This window comes from Ailuropoda melanoleuca, chromosome 6 (genome assembly GCF_002007445.2).
Source record: "Ailuropoda melanoleuca isolate Jingjing chromosome 6, ASM200744v2, whole genome shotgun sequence".
NCBI classification, from domain to species: Eukaryota; Metazoa; Chordata; class Mammalia; order Carnivora; family Ursidae; genus Ailuropoda; species Ailuropoda melanoleuca.
In genome coordinates, this window is record NC_048223.1 from 102,331,478 (window position 1) to 102,355,787 (window position 24,310).

Below are 24,310 nucleotides of genomic sequence, written 5' to 3' on the forward strand. Positions count from 1 at the left end.
TCACAGAGTGTAGGGGCGAGCGGGGTGCTAAACCTGCTAGCAGACCCTCTGGCTACCTGAAGTCGGCACTGGGAGTTCTGTGAGAACAGAGGAGCTGTGTCCATTAGCCCACTGGGCCCCTGCAGTCTAATCTCTCTCCTTTCTGGTACTGCGGGGCTAGCAGTCTTCCTGCCCTCCCTCCGCTGTCACCCCCCAACCCACTTTCCCACAGGACTGCAGATTTATTTTTCTTAGCCATGTCTTTCCTGGGCTTCCCAGTGTGGATGTCCTTCATCTATAAGGATTTTTTTCTGTGGTCTCTCCCAAACTATTTGCTGACTTTTCCCTTCTATTTCCCAATAGGAACCCTCCCATCTCATCACATTAAACTCACTTTTCTCTTTCACACCCCTTCCTTTCTACCTACTCACTCCTCCAATACATACCTGTGCACAAACTTGCACATTTATGCCTTTGATAATTCCCCTTCAGGTTTACCCTGTTTCCCTCTTCTCAGGCTTTTCCAGTACTGATTATATCCTCTCTCTAAACACAAGAATGAATTTCAAGGCCAGTTACTTAACCTCTTAGAGCCTGTTTTCTCATCTATAAAATGGGGCTATTAATCCCTCAGGATAGAATGAGGGTACGGTTTGTAAAAGGAAGCTGCATAGTCTCTGTAAGAGTGTGTGTACACTTGAACAGAAGCGTTTCTCCCCAGCGACCTCCCCCTCCACATACACACACATCCTATTTACAGAGTGCTGGGGGAGGTGGAAGTGTAGCGTGGGCCCTGCTGTCTAGCGATCTGCAGTCACACAGCAGCCCAGACTACGAGATCGTATATGATGAAGTGCCAGCTAAGCTTTGGGGAATTCAGGAAAGAGAGATGACATGTCTTTCCCAGGGTCCTTTTAGTTCAATAATGACAGAGCCATTTGAATCTTGTTCACCCTCCTTCAGGCCAGTGTGCATCTGCCTGTTCTCCTACCCTCTGCCTCTCCAGAGCTCAGACTCACAGGCACTTGCAAGAGTGAGTTACCTATGTCCCTGCGGCCTTCATCATTTTAGTCCTGCTCTTGGGCCCATTACAGTACTGTCATGGATGAGGCAGGGGGAGGCTCAGGCCAGGTCATGGCAGGAGCCCGGTTTGATTCAAACCGTAGAGGGGTCTTTAACAGGCCGTGAGACGAAGGTATAGCCTGAGTTGCCGGGAAACTGCGGCACCACAGGTTGCATGGGAGGACCATCCTGGACCTCCCCTGATTGGGGAGTTGATTCTGAGGGGGTCTTCCTAGATTGCTGCTAGGTGAGGTGATTGAGCCTTGGAGGGACCGGATATCTGATTGCCTATGGGGAGAGTTCACTGGAAGACCTGGAGTGAGAATGATGTTCAACGTTAGCTGGAAGGGAAGGCAGTTATCTGAGTGACCCAGTCCCTGAGGAGGTAAACCCCAGTTACTATAAGGTTTGATGGAGTGGACAAGTGCAAACTATTGTGGTTTATTTATCCAGAAAAACAATATTGTCTCTGTGAACTTCTGGTCGGACGATTACTTCATCCCTCCAAGCCCGACCCACTCGGACTTCAAGCTGAAGGACCAAGCGGCTGGAGGCTCTTGAGCTGGGAATCCAGACCCCGTTCTGGGTTCAGAGCTGCCCCAACGCTTGGCCCTCCACCTACTGTGGCCCAACTGCACCCTAGGCAGAGAGCAGAAGAGGGTGGCAGGAGCGCAGAAGTGAGGTCCAGATTAGAGGACAGGTCAGAGGGCCCTCGGAAAGTTAAGCCCCCAGAGGACAGGTTTGTAAGTCCCCAGCAGTAGGCAAGTCGGACGGGTCCTAGGGCTAGAGGGAAAGGAAGGTGGGCTTTAAGCCCATCGAAAGCGCACGGCGTGATGAGGCCACCACCAGGGGGCGATACTGAGGCCACGGCCCTTAGGGGCAGAGGACGCCAGATGCCCGGAGGCCGTGGAAGCCTTGGCCTCAAACCTTCTCTATTGTGTGCGTGTGGCGCGGGGGCCGGGGGGGGGGTACGAAAGAAGAAAGCGGCGCCCTTCCCTGCACCCCACCCAGTCGGCCCCGCCTCCCTGGCCCCGCCTCCCTGGCCCCGCCTTCCAGCCCCCGCCCCACCCCCGGCTCCGCCTCCACCCCGCCCCGCCTCCGGCCGCGGCCCCTTCCTCCCGCAGCTGGTGCTGTGTGGCCGTGGAGCAGCGCGTCGCCGTCTCTATGGCCGGGGATCCGAGCGCAAAGGTGAGAAAGGCAGGGAGTGCGGGCGGCGGTGGGGCCTGGGCCGGGGTGCGGAGGCCAGGCCTGGCCTTCCCCACGTCCATTCCACCCTCCAAGCTGGTCCAGGCCTTTCTCACCGCCAAGCCTCCCGGTCCCGCATAAAGGCTCTGGAGGGGCGCGCGCGGGCCAGGCCTCGGGCCGTGCTGGGCGCAGACCCGCCACCGCGGAGTCGGGGACCGGCGCGGGGCGGGGACCCGCGTGGCGAGCAGTGTTCCCTGGGATCTGGGTCACGTCTCCTGGCGTCCGGCGGGATCGAAGGAGAGCTTGTCCTCGAGCTACAGCGTAGAGACAAATTAGATCTAAGGAGATCGAAGACCCGCGGACTGTCCAGGACGGTGGACGGAGAGGCTCTCGAGGGAGGGGCTCTCGGGCCAGAAGAGACTGCCATCCTACTGGGCAGAGGGGGATGCCGCCTACACTAAGCAGGTGGACATCTGGCGTGAAGGTCGAGAGCCTGCTAATCCAACATCGATCCTGTTTTGGGGGGAGGGGGTGTCTCCTCTCCTCAGTTTCTTCAGCCCTAGGATCTAATAGTCGGAAGGTGACCAGAGTTCAGGGGCTGGCCCTGGGGAGGAACCCAAGCTGTGGAACTGGGGGGTGGAGTGTGGGGTGTGGACTGGAGACCTTGAAGCCTTGTGGCCACTGGGAGAGGGAGGGCAGCAGCTCCGCCCCCCCGTTTAGCCCCACCCTCCCTCCCAACAGGTTAAGCGGGGGGCTAAGAGCCCCTGCCCAACTCCCACATTTAGAACAGCAGTATATACATCAGAGTAGCGCAGCGCTAAGTTACACGTTCCATTCCATCTTTCCTTTGCTAAAGCTAGGGGCCTCCTTCCGCCTGGGTTAGGTACCCCCTCCCTCCTTTGTGGAGAGCCCCAACCCATCTGAGCATCTGAGGTCAGATACCTCCCCACATCACTACATACACACTTAGAATCTTGCCTTAAAATTGGGACCTTCAGGAAGGGAGGGAGAGTCGGCTCTGCACCTCGGTGGATACTGGCAGCCTCCAAACCTGCAGTGAGAACTGGACCCCTGTTTGTACATGCGCTTGTCTCTGCAAACATTTAATTGTGTGTTTGTGTACTGTGTGAACACACATTTACTTGACCCTTCTGTGAACATGAACATGCCTGATCTACTGTATTGGTGGGTTTGTGTGCATGTCCCTACACATATGTGTGCATGTGCTGGACCTTTTTGTGAATAGGTGTACAGTCCTTTATAGACACATGTGTGGGTTTATAACCTTCCTTGTCAATCTCTGAGGCTGTGTGACCTGCTGAATGAATGCATGTGAATACAACCTTATTTGTCAATGTGTATGAACACATCTGGCAGGCCCTTTAAATGAACATATGCATGCACAAACTTCCCTGTGAATGTATGTTTGCATGACTCTCCTGTGAGGCCACGTGTTCACAGCCCTTCTGTGAACATATGTGTGTGCGCACCTATTGCATGCACATCACCCCTTTCGGATTATGTGTCTTTTGCCATGAACCACACTCTGAGTGGTTCCTCTGACCTGGGGTGTGTTTCTCCTGTCCAATCCTAGGGACTGATACCGCAGCTGTAGGGCTCCCCCTCCTTCTACGCTAAGCAAATAGGAGGCCCCAAAGGTAAACAGGTGTGCCTCCAGTAGAGGTGGGGCATGGGCAGTTTGCCTGGGACTTCCCGCTGCCCAGCCCCCAAACGAGGAGCTGATGCCCTTTCTGTGGTCCAAGGACCCTCTTCTCTCCACTCATACTACATTCTCCCCCTCTGGGCTCTGATCACTACAGTGCTGACCTTTACCTCTTAAATAAATACTCCAAATTTCTGTTCTCCCTCTGGCCAGTTCCTGGTCCTTCCCCTCTCTTCAAGGCCACATAGTTAATATTTGACCTGGAAAGGAGGGGAGAGGCCAGTGGCCCCTGTGGCCCTGTCTGTGGGTGTCTGATGAGATTGGGTGGGTCAGGCTTCCTTCACACCCAGCCCAGCCAAGGAAGCTTTCAAGAGCCACCTCAGAGATCAGACCTATTACAGGGTATCACAGAAGGCCTGCCACCTACTTCCACCCCATCCCCAGCTGGTTGGCTTGAGGGTCCAGGTGTGGGAATAGTCTTCAAGATGTGCCAGGGGAGGTGGCCAAGAACTCAGGGATCTCATCATCCGCCTTTTCCATGTTGCTTATGTCTCAACTGGTCTTGCACACTAACCTCCGGCACAGACTTTACACTCGTGCAGCCAGGGGGGCCCAGATACCAACCCCCCCCCATGTCTATGAGTGCCCGTTTGCAGGTAGGGGCACGCGCGGATGCCTAGCCAGAGGGTGCAGTACAGACTCGCATGGGCAGAGTACAGATGTGTACCCCCTCGGAGAGGAATGCTGAGGAGGAGAAGTGTCTAATTAAAGAGAAATTCCAGAGGGAGCTCTCAGGCCAGGGAAAAGAAAAAACAAAGGGAAAACAGGACAAAATAAACAAAGGCCCATTAAATGTCTCTGTCCAAGCCTTCTTGCATAGGGCACCCCCGTAGGCAGCCAGGGCAGCTCCTGCCCTAAGTTTGGTCTCATTGTTGGTAGGAGAAGGCATTCTCCCTGAAATGGAGCTCCAGTCGAGATGGAAGCCTAGCTTAGCTTCCGACTTGGTCAGAGAAGGGGCATTACTTTGGATTTGGTCTGGGAGGAGTCTAGGGTCTTGTAAGGAGGGCAAGTTCTGCCCAACTTGCATCAGAGCAGAGAGGTGGACAGAGTGACAGTGAGCTGATCCTGACATGGGATTCTGTGGGCCTCCTCCCTCCAGTGCCCCCTGAAGTCTGGAGATAATGCCATCTACCTTCTACCCACACACAGATCAAAGAGCTTTTTTTCCTGTTTTTTCTTTAGAAAACGGACCTCAGAGAACCAGAACTAGTCCTTCTGTCGGGGCAGGGTGACCCCATCAGTGACCTACAAACCCTCTATGACCCTACAACTCCCTCCCACCATGGAGTTTGTATTTGATGCAGAAAGGCTGTGTGTGATCCATCCCTCCCTCTGACCTCTAACCTGGGATTCCATGGCAACACAACCCTGTGATTCCATGTCCCCTCGATTCCAGGACCCTCCCTGGCCCCATGACCCCTGACCTTCCAAGTGAGCTCTCTGGACCTTGACTCCCGTGACTGTTCTTCCCATCATCCCCTGTGACTCTGGCCCTGGCTCCCCTTGGGGGTCTTACTGGTCTGGAACTCCCCAGGAAAATGTGGGGGAGGCTCTGGCCCCTCTTCCTGGGCTTCCTCACAGCAACTGCAGTCCCTGGACCCTCACTGCGGAGACCATCCAGAGAACTAGATGCCACCCCGCGGATGACCATCCCCTATGAAGGTTAGACACCCCCCCAACTTTGAAAGGCAGCAGGAGCCAGGTCTGGGAGTAGAGAGGCAGCCCCAGGGCTGGGCTCACTACTCCCACTCTCCCCAGAGCTCTCCAGGACCCGGCACTTCAAGGGTCAAGCCCAGAACTACTCAACACTGCTACTGGAGGAGTCCTCCGCAAGATTGCTGGTTGGAGCCCGAGGTGCCCTGTTCTCTCTCAATGCCCGTGACATAGGAGATGGGGCTCACAAAGAGGTTAGCCCCTAGAACCTGGAGCACCCAGAAGGTCTCCAGCTTTATCCAGCTCCCTGGGACCTCAATTTCCTGGAAGCCCTGCCAGACTTCTGTAGCCCTCTGGTCAGATAGCACTGCCCTTCCCAAGCCAGGTCTCCTTTAGCATCCAGTGCCACTCCTGAAACGGCCTGTGCCCCAGTTTCCCCTGTTTCCTGCGGTCCTGTCACCTGGTCCCACGGATAATGGTGAAAGACAAGGGTACTGGGGTCAGCACATCAGCCCATGCGCTTTCCCTGTCTCCAGATCCGCTGGGAGGCCTCCCCAGAGATGCAAAGCAAATGTCATCAGAAAGGGAAAAACAACCAGGTATGTGGTCTGCCCTGTCCCCAGCTCCTTTCCTTCTCCTCTTCATTTGGGGACGTCAGGGTTGGTGGGGACACAGATAGAGAGGTATGGATCAGCCAGTCAGTTGCAGCAACCACAACAAACACGTGAGTGTAGCTGGAGTGGCAGGCCCCAGGTGCAGCACTTTTAAGCCAAACATCTGGTGACCTCCGGGCTTGGCCTGTAGTGGCATCTTAATCTCTTCAGGGCTTCCGAATAGTAATCACGAGAGCAATAAGCAATCTCTAGTAACTGCTGACTTAGCTGTTATCTCTCCTCATTCTAAAATAACCCCGTGAAATAGTTTTATCCTCCATTTTGCTGATGTAAAAAATGAGGTTTGGTCAAGGAATCACTCAGGTACCCGGTATACCATGGAGGGGTGGTAGTGAATTGCCAGCTCTTTCTGGCTAAAGAACAGGGTGTCTGCAGGGGTCCCCTGTCTGGCTATGGAACAGATCCATCTGGAGAGCTGCTTAACAATGCTCATCCCCAGGGGCGCCCGGCTGACTCAGGCAGTAGAGCATGCAACTCTTGATCTTGGAGGCTTGAGTTCAAGCCCCACATTGGGCATAGAGCTTACTTTAAAGAAAAGAAGGAAAAAAAAGAAAAGGGAAAGGAGAGGGGAAAGGAAAGGAAAGGAAAGACAAAACACGTTCCCTGGCCCAAGGATTCTGATTCAGTGGGTCTGGGGTGGTGTTGGGATAGCTGTGTTTAAAGAGGCACCTCTAGGGGCACCTGGGTGGCTCAGTTGGTTGATCGTCGGACTCTTGGTTTCAGCTCAGGTCATGATCTCAGGGTCGTGGGATGAAGCCCTGCATCGGGCTCCCTGCTCACCTTGGGCTCCTCTGGTTCCTGGGGCTCCCGCTCAGCAGAGAGTCGGCTTCCCCTCTCCCTCTGCCCCTCCACCCGCTCTGCCCCTCCACCCGCTCATGCTCTCTCTCTCTAAAATAAATCTTTAAAGAGGCATCTCTGAGAGACTCCATCAAAGATGCCTGCTGGTACAGCACGCAGCATGGGTGGAAAGTGGGGCTGGTGAGGCAAGTGGAGCCCAGGTCACAGAGCACTGTGAGTGCCCAGCTGGGGGGAGGGGTTTTATTCGTGACAATGGACACCCTCACCATTCGGTACTTTACAGACTCAAACTTTAGTGTGCACAGGAAGCCCCTGGGTATGTTATAAACGCAGATGCTAACTCAGTAAGCCTGGGAAAGGGCCGAAGATTTGGCAATTCTAACAAGCTACCAGAAGAAACTGATGCTGCTGGTTCCCAAGCCACACTTCAGGGAGCAAGGCTTTAGGAGAACACTCCCCAGAGCAGGTTCTGAGGAACACTGATTTTCAAAAGAAGGGTTTAATGGTCACATGAGTTTGGGAAGTGCTGTATGCTCAGTCCCACAATGCATAGCAACATCCTTAAGGCTCCGAAAAGTCCCCTGGAAAGGCAAGTTTTAGCCATGGTTTCCAGCTTATTTGACCACAGAATTCCTCCTTCACCCCCCTTTTTTTAAGGAAACATCTTGGGGAAACACTACTAGAGGAATATTAATCAGCCCCAAGCACTAGATGGATTAAAATAAAGTGAGTCTGGAGCCAGGAAAGGCAATAGGGGTTGAGAGCATCATGGGGGTCAGAGGAGGGAGGCCTGAGCAGGCTAGTGGAGAGGAGAGACACATATACCGAGGGAGGGAATGGGATGAGACAAAGAGGCAGGAGGAGGAATCATTAACAAGGCAAAGAAGTCAAGAGGGTCTCCGCTTAGGGCATTTAATGGGCAAAGAAGAGCAGTGTGGCTGGAGGGAGTGAGGAAGGGGCAGAGCCCTATCATGCAGGGGCAGGAGTGGTGGGACCCCATTTCAGGACTCTGGTGAGCCACCAAAGTTTCTTTAAATACAGCAGTGACATGATTTGGTTTACATTTTTAACATATGCCTTGGAAAGTGGGTTGCCAGAGGTTGCTGATTGGTAGATATTTCTGGAAGGAGACTGCCGACAATGGTAACAGCAGTCCACTTTGAAGACAACAGGGATAAAAGGAGATGCTCTGTTTACAACATATCCCTTTGTACCTTTTGAATTTTACACTGCGTACATGTATCCCTCATTCACTGAATAAATAAGTAGCTTTTATAGAGTGGCAGAGGCTTGGGAGAACAGTCAGGCAGTCTGTACATTTGCCCAGGAAAGAGGCGACAGCGGTAACATGGACTAGGGTGGTGGAGGTAGAGGAGAAGTGGACCATGTCAGGAGACACTTACGACAAAGAACCCTGGAGAAGGACTGAACATGAGGGGGTGAGGGAGTGGGAGGCAGCAAGGCTGACTCCTGGTATCTGGACTGAGTAATAGGATGGATGGATGAAGTGAGGTGGGAAAGACTGGATGAACAGGTTTAGGAGGGAAGATGCTGGTTAGGGAGGAGGGAATGAGCTTGGTTTGTGATGAGGTGAGTTTGATGTGTCCATGGGCTATCAGGTGGAGAGAGGGCCAGAGCCTGGGGATAGATCTGGTAGTGTCACCCCAAAAGGCATGTGGGAGCTCCAGGACAGGGGGGCACTGCTGAGAAGGAGATTTGAGAGAAGCATCTCAGGGTGATGGGAGCCCTGGGGGCCCCAGAACTGGGGATGCAGGGGACTGGAGGAAATGCAGGAGAAGCTGGCAAAGTGTTTCAGGAATCCTAACAGTGAGAGAGAAGCAAGAAGAGGGGTCATGCCCCTGGGAAGCCAAAGGATAGTGAGTTCCTGGGAGTATTCTGTGAGCAGGCCTACTGGGATCTCCAAAAGAACCACGTCCCATGGGTGGGGGCAAGAGCTGGACGACAAAGCTGGATTGATTAATGGAAAAGGCCTCTAAGCAGGCTGGGAGCTCACAGTCCTCCCCCACTTACCCCACAGACAGAGTGCTTCAACCACGTGCGATTCCTTCAGCGGCTCAACACCACCCACTTCTATGCCTGCGGGACTCATGCCTTCCAGCCCCTCTGTGCAGCCATTGTGAGTATGCCTGCCCCAGCCCTGCTTGCTGGTCCCAGGCTCCTGGCCCCTGGTCCGTGGCCCCAGGCTGGTCTGACCTTGGACCACAAGCCCTGCCTATCCTCGAGACCACTGACTTCTGGCCCCATGTTCCCTCAGGATGCTGAGGCCTTCACCTTGCCAACAAGCTTCGAAGAGGGGAAGGAGAAGTGTCCTTACGACCCCGCCCGTGGCTTCACAGGCCTCATCATCGGTGAACAGCCTCTCCTCCCCACCCCAGCCCCTCATCCACCAGCATGCTGTCCGTGGGACATGGATCTCGTTGCTATGACTTGCCACCCATGTGTGTTATGCGCCTTGTTGTCTGTGACATGTCTGTCATGCTTGGCCTGTGTCTGCTGCAGATGGCGGCCTCTACACAGCCACACGGTATGAATTCCGGAGCATCCCTGACATCCGCCGCAGCCGCCACCCGCACTCCCTGAGGACCGAGGAGGCCCCGATGCACTGGCTCAACGGTCAGGAGGATGTGGCCCAGGGTGATGGGGGGCAGGGGACATCTTTACTCCCTTGGGCTGTTGACCATCCCATCCCTAGATTCCCAGTGAAGCTGTCTCTTCCTGTGTGTCGCTGAGTGAGGGGTAGGGCGGAGGGGATCCCCAGCCTGTCTCAGAGGCCCCTTGAACTGCCCAACCCACAGATGCTGAGTTTGTGTTCTCTGTCCTGGTGCGGGAGAGTGAGGCCAGCACAGTGGGTGACGATGACAAGGTTTACTACTTCTTCACGGAGCGTGCCACTGATGAGGGCCCCAACAGCTTTGCTCAGAGCCGCAACAGCCACCGTGTGGCCCGTGTGGCCCGTGTGTGCAAGGTGAGTAGGACCAAGTTCAGGGCAAGAGTGTAGAAGCTGACCCTGACCCTGACCCCGTGCCCCTACCTCCCCAGGGAGACCTGGGAGGAAAGAAGATCTTGCAGAAGAAGTGGACCTCCTTCCTAAAGGCGCGTCTCATCTGCCACATTCCGCAGTATGAGATGCTCCGTGCTGTCTGCAGCCTGGACGCAGATGCCTCAGCCCGCACGCACTTTTATGCAGCCTTCACGCTGACCACACAGTGGTCAGTGCAGGGACAGTGGGGAGATGCGGAACTGGGGACAGCACGGGGGCTGGAGCAGAGGTCAGTGAGGATATGATAGGATCCCTTGTGGGGAGGCTGGCTGCAGAGAGAGAATTTCAGGTACACCCAGCTAGCCTGGGGCCAGAGGCCACAGTGGCTTACTGACCCTTAGGAGAGGCCCCGAGGCCTAGACTGGGCTCGGCCAGGGTAACAGCGGGCTCCAGGCTGGGCAGGTGGCAGGGGGGCAGGCTCCACGCAGTGTGGCTCAGCTCCCGCCCCTATGTCCCTTCCTAGGAAGACCCTAGAGGCCTCAGCCATCTGCCGCTACGACCTGGCCGAGGTGCAGGCTGTCTTCGCAGGTCCCTACATGGAATACCAGGATGGTGCCCGGCGCTGGGGCCGCTATGAGGGTGGGGTGCCAGAGCCCCGGCCTGGCTCAGTGAGTGCCGAAGCCTGGGGTCGGCGCTGGGTAGACAGAACCCCTGGGAGGGGCAGAAGGATCTAGCCTTGGGGGTGGTGGGGGACGGGCAGGCAGTAGATTCCTGAGGTTCACCACCTCTGTCCCCCACCCCAGTGCATCACAGATTCATTGCGCACCCGCGGCTACAACTCATCCCAGGATTTGCCATCCCTGGTCCTGGACTTCGTGAAGTTGCACCCACTGATGGCTCGGCCTGTGGTGCCCGCACGCGGACGGCCCCTGCTGCTCAAGCGCAGTGTGCGCTATACACACCTTACAGGGACACCTGTCACCACGCCTGCCGGGCCCACCTACGACCTGCTCTTTCTGGGCACAGGTACTTCTGACCCCTGGCCTGAGCCCTGTGGTCACTGAGTCCTTGATCCTTGTTGACCGCTAATCCCCTGGATGACTTTTGATCACAAAACCCCAGTGACCATTGATGTTGATTCTTCAGTGAACTGGCCCCCGATGACCACTGGCTCTGGGTAACTGCTGACTCCTGTCACCAAACACAGTAATATTGGACCCTGATCACTCATGCTTCTGAACCTAATAATGTCTGCCATGACCAGCCCAGAGCCCCCGGCCTTGAGGCGCTGCTCCTGGCTGGACCCTGTCCCTGATCTCATGACTCCCGAGCTGCCCTCACTAGGCTATTGCGGGGGACCCAAACCCAGATCCCATTGTTGTCTTCTGACCCTCTGTCCTCCCCAGCGGATGGCTGGATCCACAAGGCTGTGGTACTGGGCTCTGGGATGCACATTATCGAAGAGACGCAAGTGTTCAAGGAGCCCCAGTCTGTGGAAAATCTGGTCATCTCTCCAATGCAGGTAGCCTCTGACTCATGACCCTCACTATGGCCTTACCAGAATAGGGGGAGGGAGTGGGTGGCTGGGCACTGGCTGTGTGTGTCTGTAGGTGGAGCTGGTTGCCAACCAGCTTTCCCCTCTGGCTCCCAGCATAGCCTCTACGTGGGGGCCCCCAGTGGAGTCATCCAGCTACCCCTGTCTAGCTGCTCCCGCTACCGCTCCTGCTACGACTGCATCCTGGCCCGGGACCCCTACTGTGGCTGGGACCCCAGCACCCATGCCTGCACCATATTCAACAGGTCCCAGGGTAGCAGGTGAGAGGTGGTAGGGGGGTGAGGGTCCCACGTGAGCAGGGAATCAGGGCCTGAGGGGAGGAGGAAGGCCTGCCAGATGTAGGGGAAGTGGGAGATGTTGGTGACAGCCTCACGGACCTGCCACTGGGGAAAACTAAAGCTCAGTTCCCCCATTCCTGCATCCAGGACAGCGCTGATCCAGGACATGGAGAGAGGCAACCGAGGCTGCGAAGGCAACAGGGACACGGGTAAGTGACCTTCACGGATGTGTAGGCCCTGCTGCACAGCCTGTCCTCTCCACTTTTACTGTCATTTACCTGTGCATGTGTGTGTCTGAACGGCTGTGTCTTGGGCTTGCGGCGAGGACGTCCCAGCAGAGTTTGGCACAGAGTGCTTCACAGACAGTTGTGGCCTAAAAGAATCATAAATGAGGAGACAGGCTCAAGATGTGAAGCTTTCGTCACTTCTGGAGCTTATAGCCAAGGAGGGGGGGCGCATAGGCAATTAAATGACCACACAAATAATTATTTTCATTGGTTTTTGTTACAAAAGGAATACTTTACAACTATGACAAGGGCTTGAAGGATAATGGGTACTCCCTGAGGAAAATCAGATGACGGACCTGATGCCTGAAGAGCCAAAGCTAACAGCCACAGCTAACACGTGCTGAGTCCTTCCTCGTGACAGTCGCTAACCAAACACACACACCATCTCACTTACTCTCACAGCGTTCCTGGGAGACGGGTGCCACGAGCCCCATCCCCACGAGGGGCAGTCTCTCTGAGGTACAGGGAGAATAAGTAAACTACCCAAAGCTAATAAGCTATTAAGTAGCAGGGTCAGAATTCAAACTTCACCCCAAGCATCCTGACTGGAGTTTGTGCCGTGCTCTTTCCTCCAGGTGAACCAGTGGAGGCATGGGGGGGGGGTGACACCCAAGCAGAAGGAACAGCGGGCAGATGAGCTTGGTGTGTTTGAGAAGGGGCTGGGGAAGTGGGCAGGGACCACGCTGAGGCAGGGGAGCGGCATAATCAGTAGGGTGTTTTTAAAAGGTTACCCCACTGCTGCATGGAGAATGGATTAGATGGGAGCCAGAGTGGGCCAGCTTCCCAGGTGGGGAAGGAGAGAAGTGAACAGGTCTGAGAAGGATTCTGGAAGCACAGTCTTCGTGAGGGTTAGATACAAAGGTGAAGGGGAGAGAGAGGCAAGGGAGACTCCCAGGTTTCTGTCTGACTTAAGCAGCTGAGTAGCTAGTGGTGCCATTCACCGTGATGACAATTCAAGGGAAAGACCTGGTGTGGTTTGGGAGGGAGGCTTTGGCCTTAGTTCCTGTGCCATGCCCTAGAGGCCTCTGACAGTCAGGAGAGAACTCTGTGCTAGAGGTCGAGATGACAAATCACTGGCAGAGAGCAGGAATTGAAAGTACCGGGAAGGGCCAATGCGAGCCTGACATGGGAGCATGGGTGCAGGAGAGCTTGGTCAGTGGTCCCGTGTTTCCAGATTCTGTGCTTGGTGCTGGGGACACTAACAGTGAACCATCCGGCCTGCCTTCTGCAATATCCTCCCTGAGATAGACAAGCACTGACCCCTCCTGTCACTCACCCCCCTCCAGGGCCACCGCCACCACTGAAAACCCGCTCTGTGCTCCGAGGGGATGATGTCCTCCTGCCCTGTGACCAGCCATCCAACCTCGCGCGGGCCTTGTGGCTGCTCAACGGGAGCGTGGGCCTGAGTGATGGGCAGCATGGCTACCGCGTGGGCGTGGATGGGCTGCTGGTGACAGACATCCAGCCTGAGCACAGTGGCAACTACGGCTGCTATGCCGAGGAAAACGGCCTCCGCACCCTGCTGGCCTCCTACAGCCTCACAGTCCGGCCGGCCACTCCCGCCCCAGCTCCACAAGCCCCCGCAGTGCCCGGAGCACAGCTGGCACCTGACGTGAGGCTGCTCTATGTGCTAGCCATTGCCGCGCTCGGTGGCCTCTGCCTCATCCTCGCGTCCTCCCTCCTCTACGTGGCCTGTCTTCAGGGAGGCAGACGAGGGCGTCGAAGGAAATACTCTCTGGGTCGGGCTGGCCGGGCAGGGGGCTCTGCTGTGCAGCTGCAGACTGTTTCAGGCCAGTGTCCTGGAGAGGAAGATGAGGGTGATGATGGGGAGGGGCCCGGAGGACTGGACGGTGGCTGCCTCCAAATCATCCCTGGGGAGGGTGCCCCGGCCCCGCCGCCTCCGCCGCCCCCACCCCCGCCAGCTGAGCTGACCAACGGGCTGGCGGCCCTGCCCAGCCGGCTGCGCAGGATGAACGGCAACAGCTACGTGCTCCTGAGGCAGAGCAACAATGGAGCGCCGGCGGGCCCCTGCTCGTTCGCCGAGGAGCTCAGCCGCATCCTGGAGAAGAGGAAACACACGCAGCTCGTGGAGCACCTGGATGAGAGCTCTGTGTGAGCCCAGCCTCCTCGGACAAATGCTCTGCCAAGCCAGCCTGTCTGCCCCGGGCTGGGCTGCTGCTTCCCCAACACAGCCACTCTACCTTCACCCGCCCAACTCCAGACCCTTCCCCCAACTTTTTGATGTCCCTGTAGGGCTGGCAGAATCAGGCCCAGCCAGAGCCCCCTCCTCAGTCTCCACAGACCCATCTGTGAGCAGCCCAGGCCAACCGGTGCTCCTCAGAGGTGAGTACTTCCTCAGGACTGGTCTTCTGTAGACCCAGTTCCAGTTCCTGTTCCCTTAACCAAGCACTTGGGAGGAGAGGATGCCATCCTCCTGCCCCCATCTGTCTGCTCAAACACTTCCTTTCTCCCAGGCAGGGCTCTGCAGGTCCAGATGACCTCAATGTCACCATCCTCTGCATGGCCCTATGTGCTGGACAGTCCTGAAACCAGACAAGACTTCTGCTAGCCACCAGAGCCACCTGAGCCCTGCGTACGTTCACATGTGCACATGGATGAATGTCAGTCAGCTGGGCTGCAGGGCCCCCACCCCCATCTCCTGGTGCATTCTTGTGTTTCATCTCTCCTGGACTTTGGGTCCCATCCTATCTAGTCCTCTCCCCTAGTTCTAGCCTCACGTGCTGACCTCTTTGGCAAGAGCTTGGGAACAGGCCAGTCTGGGGAGGTAAGACTGTGTCATTCTCCTCTTCTTCCTTATTGTGCAGCCCTCGTGAGTCAGCCTCCCCACCCCATTGGTCACTCTCAAGAGTGACAGAGCCCCAGGCATTTCCCTTCACGCACATGTGCTTACATTTCCACGTGCATTTCTGAGCCTCCCTTTGCTGCCTCGGACCTGCGTTTGCTGGGTTTGGTCCGTGGACATTTCAGAGGGAGAGCCCTCTCCCGTTCAGCTGTCCTCTCAGACATTTCCCTAGGACGGGTGACAACACTGCAATGAGCCAGCCTCCCTTTTGGGGACCAAGCATTTGCTACCCCTAGACCAGAGCAGGGGAAGGAGATCTGATGTCTCACCTGGCACATGAAGCCCGTTCTTGGAACTATGCAAAGGGCAGAGACTGGGAGTTTGGATGCTTGGCTCCCATCCCTGTCCTACCTCACCGGGGCACTTTCAGGGTCCAGGGGCCTCTGAAGTCTCCAGGCCCACATGGGACAATCAAATCCTGACTGAGCTCCCCCATTCCCCTTGGGTGAGGATGACTGTTATTTTTGTAGCTGAGAACGTGGAATCTCCACGGATTTTTACTGCCCCTCACCCAACCTCTCCCACCTCCACCCCACAATGAATGTATTTATTGTGAGAACGGCGCTACTTCTTTAGGAATGCCCCCACTCACCACCCAGGTGGGCAGAACAGGCATGTGACAGAGTGGGGAGCCTGGGCTCAGCTCCTCCCCCTCCTGTTGGTTAATAAATACCCTCTCTCCCCCACAGCTATGTGTGTTCCACTTGGTCTAGACTGGCTTTCCCTGATCACCAGGGGGCAGGCTTCTGAGCCTACCGAAGCAGCACTGCAGGGTTGGCTCTGCTCCCCATAAAACCATTTGCAGAGAAAACTGGGATCCTCAGCTTCCATCTGGCTGCCCTGGGCAGGTATATAGGCCTTTATAAGGCTCCCACTACTCACTGGTCATGGTGATAGGGCATGACAAACAAAATTACAACTGTTCAAGAATTCATACAAAGGTTTCTAGGTTTCTACCTCCTGGCTCTCTTCCTCACCATTCCTCCCCCTTGTTTTAGCTAAGCCTAGAAGATGCTCCCTGTTTATCAGTTCTCTTGCTCATCCACAAGAAGCTTTTCGGTACCTCCCCTCCCCCACCAAGGGACACCATGACTTCCTTTCTGCTGCGGGGCCTGTCTTGCGGAATAGTTAGGACCAGGGCAAGCTTGTTACCAGGGATCTGGCCTGAGAATCACTCTCCAAGGGTCAGGACTAGATTAATCACATGGCCTTTGATACTAACCATACTGAAGGGTTATATGTTCCGCTTCTGGTTTTAGGATAATGAAAAATGAGGTGATATTTAAAATCTACACATGTTTTGAAGACCTCAAGTGTAACCTTGAGCAAATTTATTCACCTCAGTTTTCTAATCTAAACATTCACACGGATATAAAGTGGTTATCCTAATGCCAGCTGCACAGCAGAGTATAAGATGCTAGCTCTGTAGCTCAATGGCTGCAGGCCTAGGACACTGTGGATTCTTCAGACGCCAATCTTGAAACTGCTGGCCAGGATTTGAGATCATTATCATCAATGTGGGTTTCAGAAATAAATGCCTCTAATATCCTTGAAGAGTCAAGTTTCAGGGATGTCAAATGGGGAAGAATTGGGAGACTGACAAAGTCACTGCCCCTCCTCCTGAGCAACGAAAAGACGGTTCTTCTTTATCTCAAGCAAAAGCTTTGGCGTCAATTTCCCTTTTGGTGGGCTCCATCTGCCTGTGTGGGCTTGGAATCCCCTGAACCGAAAGAGGAAGAACCACCTCCCCTGGAGTAGGAGTCCAAAGCCTGGGACTGGAGTTGGTGGGGCAACTCTTCATGGCACTTGTGTCTGGGCTAGGGCAGCATCTTGGACCTCTCGCGGGCGCAGCCCACCCAACGTTGTCGGTTTGTTGGTGAAGGGATGCCACTGGCCCTGGATGCTAGGGCTGTCCGTGTGGAAGGGCTTGCGGATGCGGATCACTTCCAAGCCCGACTGGTCCGCCAGCTTCTGCACCAGGGTCGCAATCTCCTCGACTGACTTGCAGTGGATGCTCTCCTCGCGCACTGCCCCGTTAACTGGACGAGGGAGGGGGTGGGGGGAGAGGAAGCGGATGGACCAGGGGTCAGACCAGGGGAAGGCGAGCCCGGCCCAGCATCCCCCCCGCCCCACCATGCCGCCCTCCAGCCTCGCCCAGACCCACTCACGGTATTCGGCCACTACTCTGGGCACACAGCACGGCCGCGAGTTCACGTATATTACGACCCCTGGGTTCCGTCGGGCGAAGTCGGCCACCTCCCGTTCCACGAACTCCCTGAGGAAGCCGAGAAGAGTAAGCACAGCGACCTCTGACCCAGGGCCACCTCAGCCCGGAGAGCACCCCGCGCCCTTCGCCCGGCTCACCTGGCGCCGCGAGACGACGGCGCGTCGCGGCTGAGGCTAAAGCTGAGACGCTGCAGCTGCTGCACGTAGCGACCCAGCCCGTTGTGGAGGACACTGGCCAGGAAGCGGCTCGGAGTCCCGCGCGCCGTCATGGCCGCAGCGCCCAGGTAGCTCGGGCCAGCCTGACGGGGCGGGACGAACGCAGAAGCTTCCGGTTCCGGGAACACCCGCGCCCGGGAGTTTTGCTTCCCCGGTCAAGGCGAGAGGCGCGCCAGTGACCCACGTTGCGGGCGAGAGGGGCTAGAGGAGGGTAGGGACGCGCGGTCAGGGTCGCGAGCTGCTCAGCTTGTCAGTAGAGCCAAGGGAGGACACGGGCGCGGGGATGAGGTGAGCGCGGGGACTGGCGGGAGCCGCCCGGTGGCGCTCTAGTCGTGGCGAGTCCCCTTTGAGGGAAGGAGCGGTGAAGAGGGCCTCCATCTGGGGGCTAGCGCGTTGGGGCCAGGAACGACGCAGGCGGCGGGAGAGATGGGGACGACGAGGAGGTCCCCCGGCCGGGCGGGAGGGGTAAAGAGATGATCTAGAGAAAGCATACTGGTGAGGGGCAGTGTGGAGGGTCGTAGAGGTGAGGCGGTGGCTGTACAGGGCCATAGAGGCAGAGAGCCAGATAGAGGCACACGGGCGTGAAAGATGGGCATAGATGTGAAATAGCAGTGCGCCGGCGCTGAAGAGGATTCAGGGAGATGTTTATAAGGGACCAGTTGGAAGAAAAAAGCCACCGAAAGTGGGTTCTGTAGAGTGCTGTGCAGAGGATCCCTAGGGTCTGACCTAGTGAGGGCACCCAAACCAGGAACGGAAAGCATTTCAATTAGTGACTTCCTCGATTGGACTAGGAATGTGGGTTCTCCTTAGAGGTGGGTACCCCCTCCGTATCCTGCTGCCTCTGCATGGGGAGTGGATGGGTCGGAGGGGCCTGCCCAGAAGCTTGGTCCCAGGCCCTCCTCGCAGACGGTACAGGAAGGAGGCTCTCCCAGCCTTGGAGGTACCAGTGTTGCCTGTAACTGCAACTGAAATCCGCCAGTATTTGCGGGCACATGGGATCCCCTTCCAGGATGGCCACAGCTGCCTGCGGGCACCAAGCCCCTTTGTGAAGGCCTGGCAGCTCAAGGACCAGACTGGTGCTCCTGCTTCCTTCAGCCTTTTCATTGACAAGACCACAGGTCGCTTTCTCTGCATGACCAGCCTAGCAGAGGGGAGCTGGGAAGACTTCCAGGCCAGTGTGGAGGGGAGAGGGGAAGGGGCCAGAGAGGGGGTCATGCTTGGTGAGGCCCCAGAAGCTGAGGACATTGAGGAAGTCCGGAGGATCTGGGACCGAGCCATACCTCTCTGGGAGCTGCCTGAACCAGAGGAGGCCCAGCTGGCTCGTGTGATGTTTGGCCTTACCAAAGTGACAGATGACACACTCAGGCGTTTCGGTGTGCGGTATTTGCGGCCTGCTCGCAGCCTTGTCTTCCCTTGGCTCTCCCCTGGAGGTTTGGGATTACGAGGTCTGAAGCTACTGAGTGCTGAAGGCCGGGGAGATGAAGTGCACTATAAGGAAACCACCATTCCCCGGCCTGGTGTCTACCACAATCTGTTTGGATTACCACTGATCAGTCGGCGAGATGTTGAAGTGGTACTGACCAGTCGAGAGCTGGACAGCCTGGCCTTGAACCAATCCACAGGACTGCCCACCCTTGCCCTACCCCGAGGAACGGCCTGTTTACCCCCTGCCTTGCTCCCTTACCTCGAACAGTTTCGACGTATTGTGCTTTGGCTGGGAGATGACCTTCGGTCCTGGGAAGCTGCCAAGTTGTTTGCCCGAAAACTGAATCCCAAGCGATGCTCCTTGGTGCGGCCTGGGGACCAGCAGCCCCGTCCTCTGGAGGCCCTGAACCGAGGCTTAAATCTTTCTCGTATTCTGCGTACTGCCCTGCCCGCCTGGCACAAGTCTATCGTGTCTTTCCGGCAGCTTCGGGAGGAGGTGCTAGGAGAACTGTCAAATGTGGAGCAGGCAGCTGGCATCCGCTGGAACCGCTTCCCAGACCTCAATCGTCTCTTGAAGGGACATCGGAAGGGCGAGCTGACAGTCTTCACAGGTGAGCCCTTGGGAAATCACTACTTGGGGTAAGAGGCAAAGGATCAGGTGACAAAAGCATGTGGGTTTGGGCCATGGCAAATGTTAAAGAGGAGGTTTCTCCCAACTTTGAAGCCCTTGCTCCAGGTCTTGGTTTTAAGGGTAGAACTTTCCTCCTTCACCCAGGTCTGTGTTCAACCCCCCTGCAGGGCCAACAGGCAGTGGAAAGACAACGTTCATCAGTGAGTATGCCCTGGATTTGTGTACCCAGGGGGTAAACACTCTCTGGGGTAGCTTTGAGATCAGCAACGTGAGACTAGCCCGGGTCATGCTGACACAGTTCGCTGTGGGGAGGCTAGAAGAGCAATTGGACAAATACGACGAGTGGGCCGACCGCTTTGAGGACCTGCCTCTCTATTTCATGACTTTCCATGGGCAACAGAGCATCAGGTGAGATTCCGAGGCTTAGGGTTTTCAAAGAATGGGAGGGCAGGAGGACAGATCCCCAACAGAATTTTCAGGAATTCTGGCTTTTCTGCTGGGATGGTTTAGAGAGCCTGCTTGTAATTGACTCTTGAATTCATTGCCTCCTCCTCTTCCCAGGACTGTAATAGACACAATGCAACATGCAGTATACGTCTATGACATTTGTCATGTGGTCATCGACAATCTGCAGTTCATGATGGGGCATGAGCAGCTGTCCACAGACAGGTGACATCCTCTTGTCTCACTGGAACCCACTTGAACACACATGTCTTCTCAGGCAGTTGCCCCCTAGGCACACACACTGTACTCTCCTGTTTTCTGACGTGTGTTTGTACACACCACCCCATGTGTATTTCTGTCTTCATAGAGGTGTGGGTTGTGGCAGTGGGAAGTATGGATAGGGATCTAAGTGTGAGTCCTTGGGTAGAGTGGGGTGGGGTGGTTTGTGGGGAGATGTGAATGAATCAAGAGTATGCGTATGTTCTCGTCCCTCTGTTTGTGTCTGATAATGTCTTTATTGGGATTGGGGCAGGATTGCGGCTCAAGACTACATCGTTGGGGCCTTTCGAAAGTTTGCAACAGACAATAGCTGCCATGTGACACTGGTCATTCATCCCCGGAAGGAGGATGATGATAAGGAACTACAGACAGCATCGATTTTTGGTTCAGCCAAAGTAAGTGGCCTTTAGAGAAGCCCAAGCTTTGGAGAGTAGAGGGGACAAGTGTGATCAGGAATGGCCCTCATTCAGCCTTAAATCATCTTGCCTGTCCACCTGGAAGAGGCAGGAGACAGCTGCCTCTGGGGCCATGACATGAGGAACACATGTGCTAGGAATATAAAGGCTGATAATAGTTGGTCCTTTGCCCCCCTTACCCCCACGATCTCACATCATCCGGTGGGGAAAATAGACAGTGATTGTAACTCAGTATGATAAAAGCTACGATAGGCAACACAGGTATTTGGGGAGCAACAAGACATCTGAGTCAGCCTGGGACATCTAGGGGGACTTCCTTGCCCATTGGGGAGGGGAGGCGTCGACAGAGGTTGGGTCGAGTTCTGGCAGACAGTAAGTGTTAAATAATCGAATAAATGGGAGGGCCTTCTGGGCAGCAGGACCAGCCCCATCCTGGAGCTTCTGGGGATATGCTGAGTACCTGTTGCATGCTAGGCCTGGGCTGGGCACAGGGAATCCAGGGTGAGGAGCACAAACTGTGCCACAAGGGAACAAACATGGAGCTAGGCAAGAGAGGGACACAGAAGTGCAAAGATAGTCGTTCTTTATTTATGAGGATCAAGAATGGTCTCTGATGAAGTGTGACCTTTAGACCGAGTCCTAAATGAATGATAAGAAGCTGGGGTTGAGTAGGGTGGTGAGCTGTGGAGGAGAAGTGTCACAGGCAGAGGTAACAGCATGTACAGAATCCAGGGCAGTGAGGTAGTCAAGGAACTGAAAGCACGCAAGTGCCCCATCATCATGATCAGTAGTTCAGGGAGATTTGCCATTCTTCCCTGGATCTTCAGCCTTCCTTTCTCCTTCTCATATGTCTTCTCACTGTTCCTTCCTCCTTCTGCCCCCATCCCCCAGGCAAGCCAGGAAGCAGACAACGTTCTGATTCTACAGGACAGGAAGCTGGTAACTGGTCCAGGGAAACGGTATCTGCAGGTGTCCAAGAACCGCTTTGATGGAGAAGTAGGTGTCTTCCCACTGGAATTCAACAAGAGCTCCCTTACCTTCTCCATACCACCAAAGAGCAAGGCTCGGCTCAAGAAGGTCAAGGATGACAATGGGCTGGTGACCAAAAAGCCTTCTTCTGGCAAAAAGGGGGCTGTGCCCCAGAACTCTGAGACTTGCTTGGATCAGGCCCACCACCCCTACCAGCCAAACCCCTCCAAGCCCTCAAGGTGAAGGCAGATCTGGACCCTGAAATGAGCCTGACAGGACAAGCTGGGACATGGACTTTCTTAGCCTTCTGCCAAGGCTACCTCTGTCCTGTGGTCCTAAGTTAGGGACCCTCCTCAGTCAGAGGGGCCTAACCTAGGGCAGAATCCTATACTGAAAGAATTCCATTTAGCAAATATTTGAGAACCTCCTGTGTGCCAGGCTTTGTTCTAGGTCCCAGGAATAGAGCACTGACAAGAGAGATGAGGTCCCTGCTTCCCTAGAACCTGCAGTCTGGTAAGGGAGGCAAGAAAAATAATGAACAAACACAAAACATAATTTTAGACAGTGAGATATACTATGAAGAAAAAACAATAATGCAGTAATGCTTACAAGGATAGTTTAAGGTCTGGACAGGTATGTCTAAGCAGAGGGCACTGGAGATGGGGCCTAAAGAACTAGGATTGAGCCATGTGAACATCGGTGAAAGAGGATTCCAAGCAGAGGGAAAATGAGACACAGAAGCCCTGAGGTGGGAATGAGCAAATTGAGTTCAAAGCACTGGGTTCAGGCCCCCTGAACCTGGAAGGGAACAGAGGACTTCTTGCCAAAACTCCAGCCTAGGTTTCTGGAGCCACAGGGTGACACCATGGGTATCAGACTCCTCTGCTGCCCACTCTAGACCCTGCCATGAGCTGGCACTTGCTGCCACTGGATCCTTGGTGCTTGGCCCTGTAATATCAGGGCCCCAACGGTGGAAGCTGGCCAGAGAAGAAAGCTGTGAGCCCAGAGTGCCTGCCACGTGGACACTGGTTCCACGTTATGCTGCCTCAGACCACTGGAGTGGACACAGTCATGACTTTTTGTAGAGCCTTTTCTAGTTTTACTGAAAAAAATTTTCCATTGCCTTTGTTTCTGTGTTTTTTCTTATTTGTCCACCAGGTGTCTCCCCAGTCTATAACTGGATTTTCCTCTTGATTTGAATTTGGAGTCTTTGAGCTGTGCACTCCCAAGGAAGCAGGGGCATTAAAGGGCCTTGACCTACACATCCCTTTATGCCTCTTCTTGGCTTAGGGATGACAGGATGGTGCCTCTTTATCCCTGTCTTCCCTGAGGATCTCCGTGTGATCCCTGGCAGAGGTGTGGGTCACTGGGCCACATGCCTAGGCCCTGCCTGACCAGCTGTCCCTAGATGATAGGAGCCACTCACCGACCTCTCAATGTGGACTCATGCTCAGTGTCTTCTTATCTGTCTCCCCATCCAGTTCCCTCGTCCTTGTACACTCAGTGTTTCTCTTATGTTCATATGTGTCAGAACTCCTGGGATTCTTTAAAAATGCAGAACCTAGGGCTTACTCTCTCCCCAATAAACACACAGACGTTTCTAATTCTGGAGGAAAGGTATAGGATTCCTCATTTTTAACAAATACTGAAGGAAATAGCAAAGTTAGAGACCTTGTCAGAAATAGTCCTAAATGAGGGCACTTACCCATCTCACTTCCTCTGATATCCTAAAGTCCCATTTTCCCTTTAGATTTGGATGCAAGAATAGTCTGAATGCAAGATGTTCTGAGGGGGTTGGGTCCCTTGTAAGGGTGGGCAGAAGTTTCCTGCTCCCTTGAAGCCTTATCAAGTTCCTCCAGTCCCCCTAAGGGGGCTGCTTCTGGGGCCCTGTGGAAGGCTATGGGGTCTCTGGTCTGTTGTGTGTGAGAACTGTGGCTACAACTGTCTCCTGAAACAGACCCTGGAACAAAGCTGTTCTCTGGGGAAGAACCTACGGGGGAGGTAGGGAGGGGGTAGCTCCTCCAGGGCCTCCCTTCTTGGGGGTCTCTCCCAGACTGGCTGGAGCCAGGCCTCCTAATCCCGCAGTAATCATTCCCAGCCGCCGGCTGGTCTATGCCTCATCCAGGGTCTGTAACACTGAATGCCAACCATGCCTTCCATATGTACACCACCAGGTCATTCCTACCTCTTAAGGATGCTGGTCTCCTGGGAACGCCTGGTGTGTTCTCTCTCAGGCAATCCTTTAGGGATTTCCATTAGGGGACCTTTGAGGTCTCTCTGAATTGGGGATAGAGGGATAGAGACACACTTGCCTGTCTTGCCCTACCCTCCTGGAAAGACTCCCCACACACAGCACAAACTAGAATGATGGGAGGGGAAGTTAATGCTCCCCCAGCCCCACCCCCATACAAATGCATTCCATTGCACACCTGTCTTAAACTCCTCACATAAAATTAGCCCAAAGTATGTTCAGGAGTCCCTGGAGCCTAGAAAGCAGTGGGGGATCCCTGGGTGCTGTGTAAAGTCCCTGGGAGCCACTGTCCCTGTACCAAACCAGGGTGGATTGAGGCAAATTACCTGGGCTCAGCCTATATCCAACTGGATATTAAGAATCTCCCTGAGGGGGCGCCTGGGTGGCACAGCGGT

The 24,310-nt window shown here is 55.1% G+C and overlaps 3 protein-coding genes across 5 annotated transcripts; 2 read left to right on the forward strand and 1 right to left on the reverse strand.

The window, feature by feature from the left end:
- Positions 1-5,452: 5,452 nt before the first annotated feature.
- SEMA4G (semaphorin 4G) lies at positions 5,453-16,357 on the forward strand. Of its 2 annotated transcripts, none has more exons than XM_002913864.4 (15): positions 5,453-5,611; positions 5,708-5,856; positions 6,139-6,201; positions 9,113-9,211; positions 9,350-9,443; positions 9,595-9,708; positions 9,891-10,060; positions 10,135-10,304; positions 10,599-10,743; positions 10,879-11,101; positions 11,482-11,597; positions 11,727-11,890; positions 12,056-12,117; positions 13,482-14,538; positions 14,670-16,357. In XM_002913864.4, the coding sequence occupies exons 1-14, from the start codon at positions 5,488-5,490 to the stop codon at positions 14,309-14,311; spliced, it is 2,523 nt and encodes an 840-aa protein (XP_002913910.2). In that variant the 5' UTR covers positions 5,453-5,487; the 3' UTR covers positions 14,312-14,538; positions 14,670-16,357. The 2 variants fall into 2 exon arrangements, with proteins under 2 accessions (XP_002913910.2, XP_034519037.1); XM_034663146.1 differs by having other exon boundaries at positions 14,674-16,357.
- Positions 16,357-17,606, reverse strand: MRPL43 (mitochondrial ribosomal protein L43). Its single transcript, XM_034663148.1, has 3 exons — positions 17,423-17,606; positions 17,227-17,333; positions 16,357-17,097 (listed from the first exon to the last, which is right to left on the reverse strand). Exons 1-3 carry the CDS (start codon positions 17,551-17,553, stop codon positions 16,856-16,858), a joined length of 480 nt encoding a protein of 159 aa, XP_034519039.1. The 5' UTR covers positions 17,554-17,606; the 3' UTR covers positions 16,357-16,855.
- A 50-nt stretch (positions 17,607-17,656) lies between these two features.
- TWNK (twinkle mtDNA helicase) lies at positions 17,657-22,792 on the forward strand. 2 transcript variants are annotated; one of them, XM_002913865.4, is made up of 5 exons: positions 17,657-19,536; positions 19,724-19,964; positions 20,118-20,225; positions 20,533-20,674; positions 21,587-22,792. In XM_002913865.4, exons 1-5 carry the CDS (start codon positions 18,294-18,296, stop codon positions 21,905-21,907), a joined length of 2,055 nt encoding a protein of 684 aa, XP_002913911.1. In that variant the 5' UTR covers positions 17,657-18,293; the 3' UTR covers positions 21,908-22,792. The 2 variants fall into 2 exon arrangements, with proteins under 2 accessions (XP_002913911.1, XP_011234206.1); XM_011235904.3 differs by having other exon boundaries at positions 19,133-19,536; positions 19,701-19,964.
- The last annotated feature ends 1,518 nt before the right edge of the window (positions 22,793-24,310 follow it).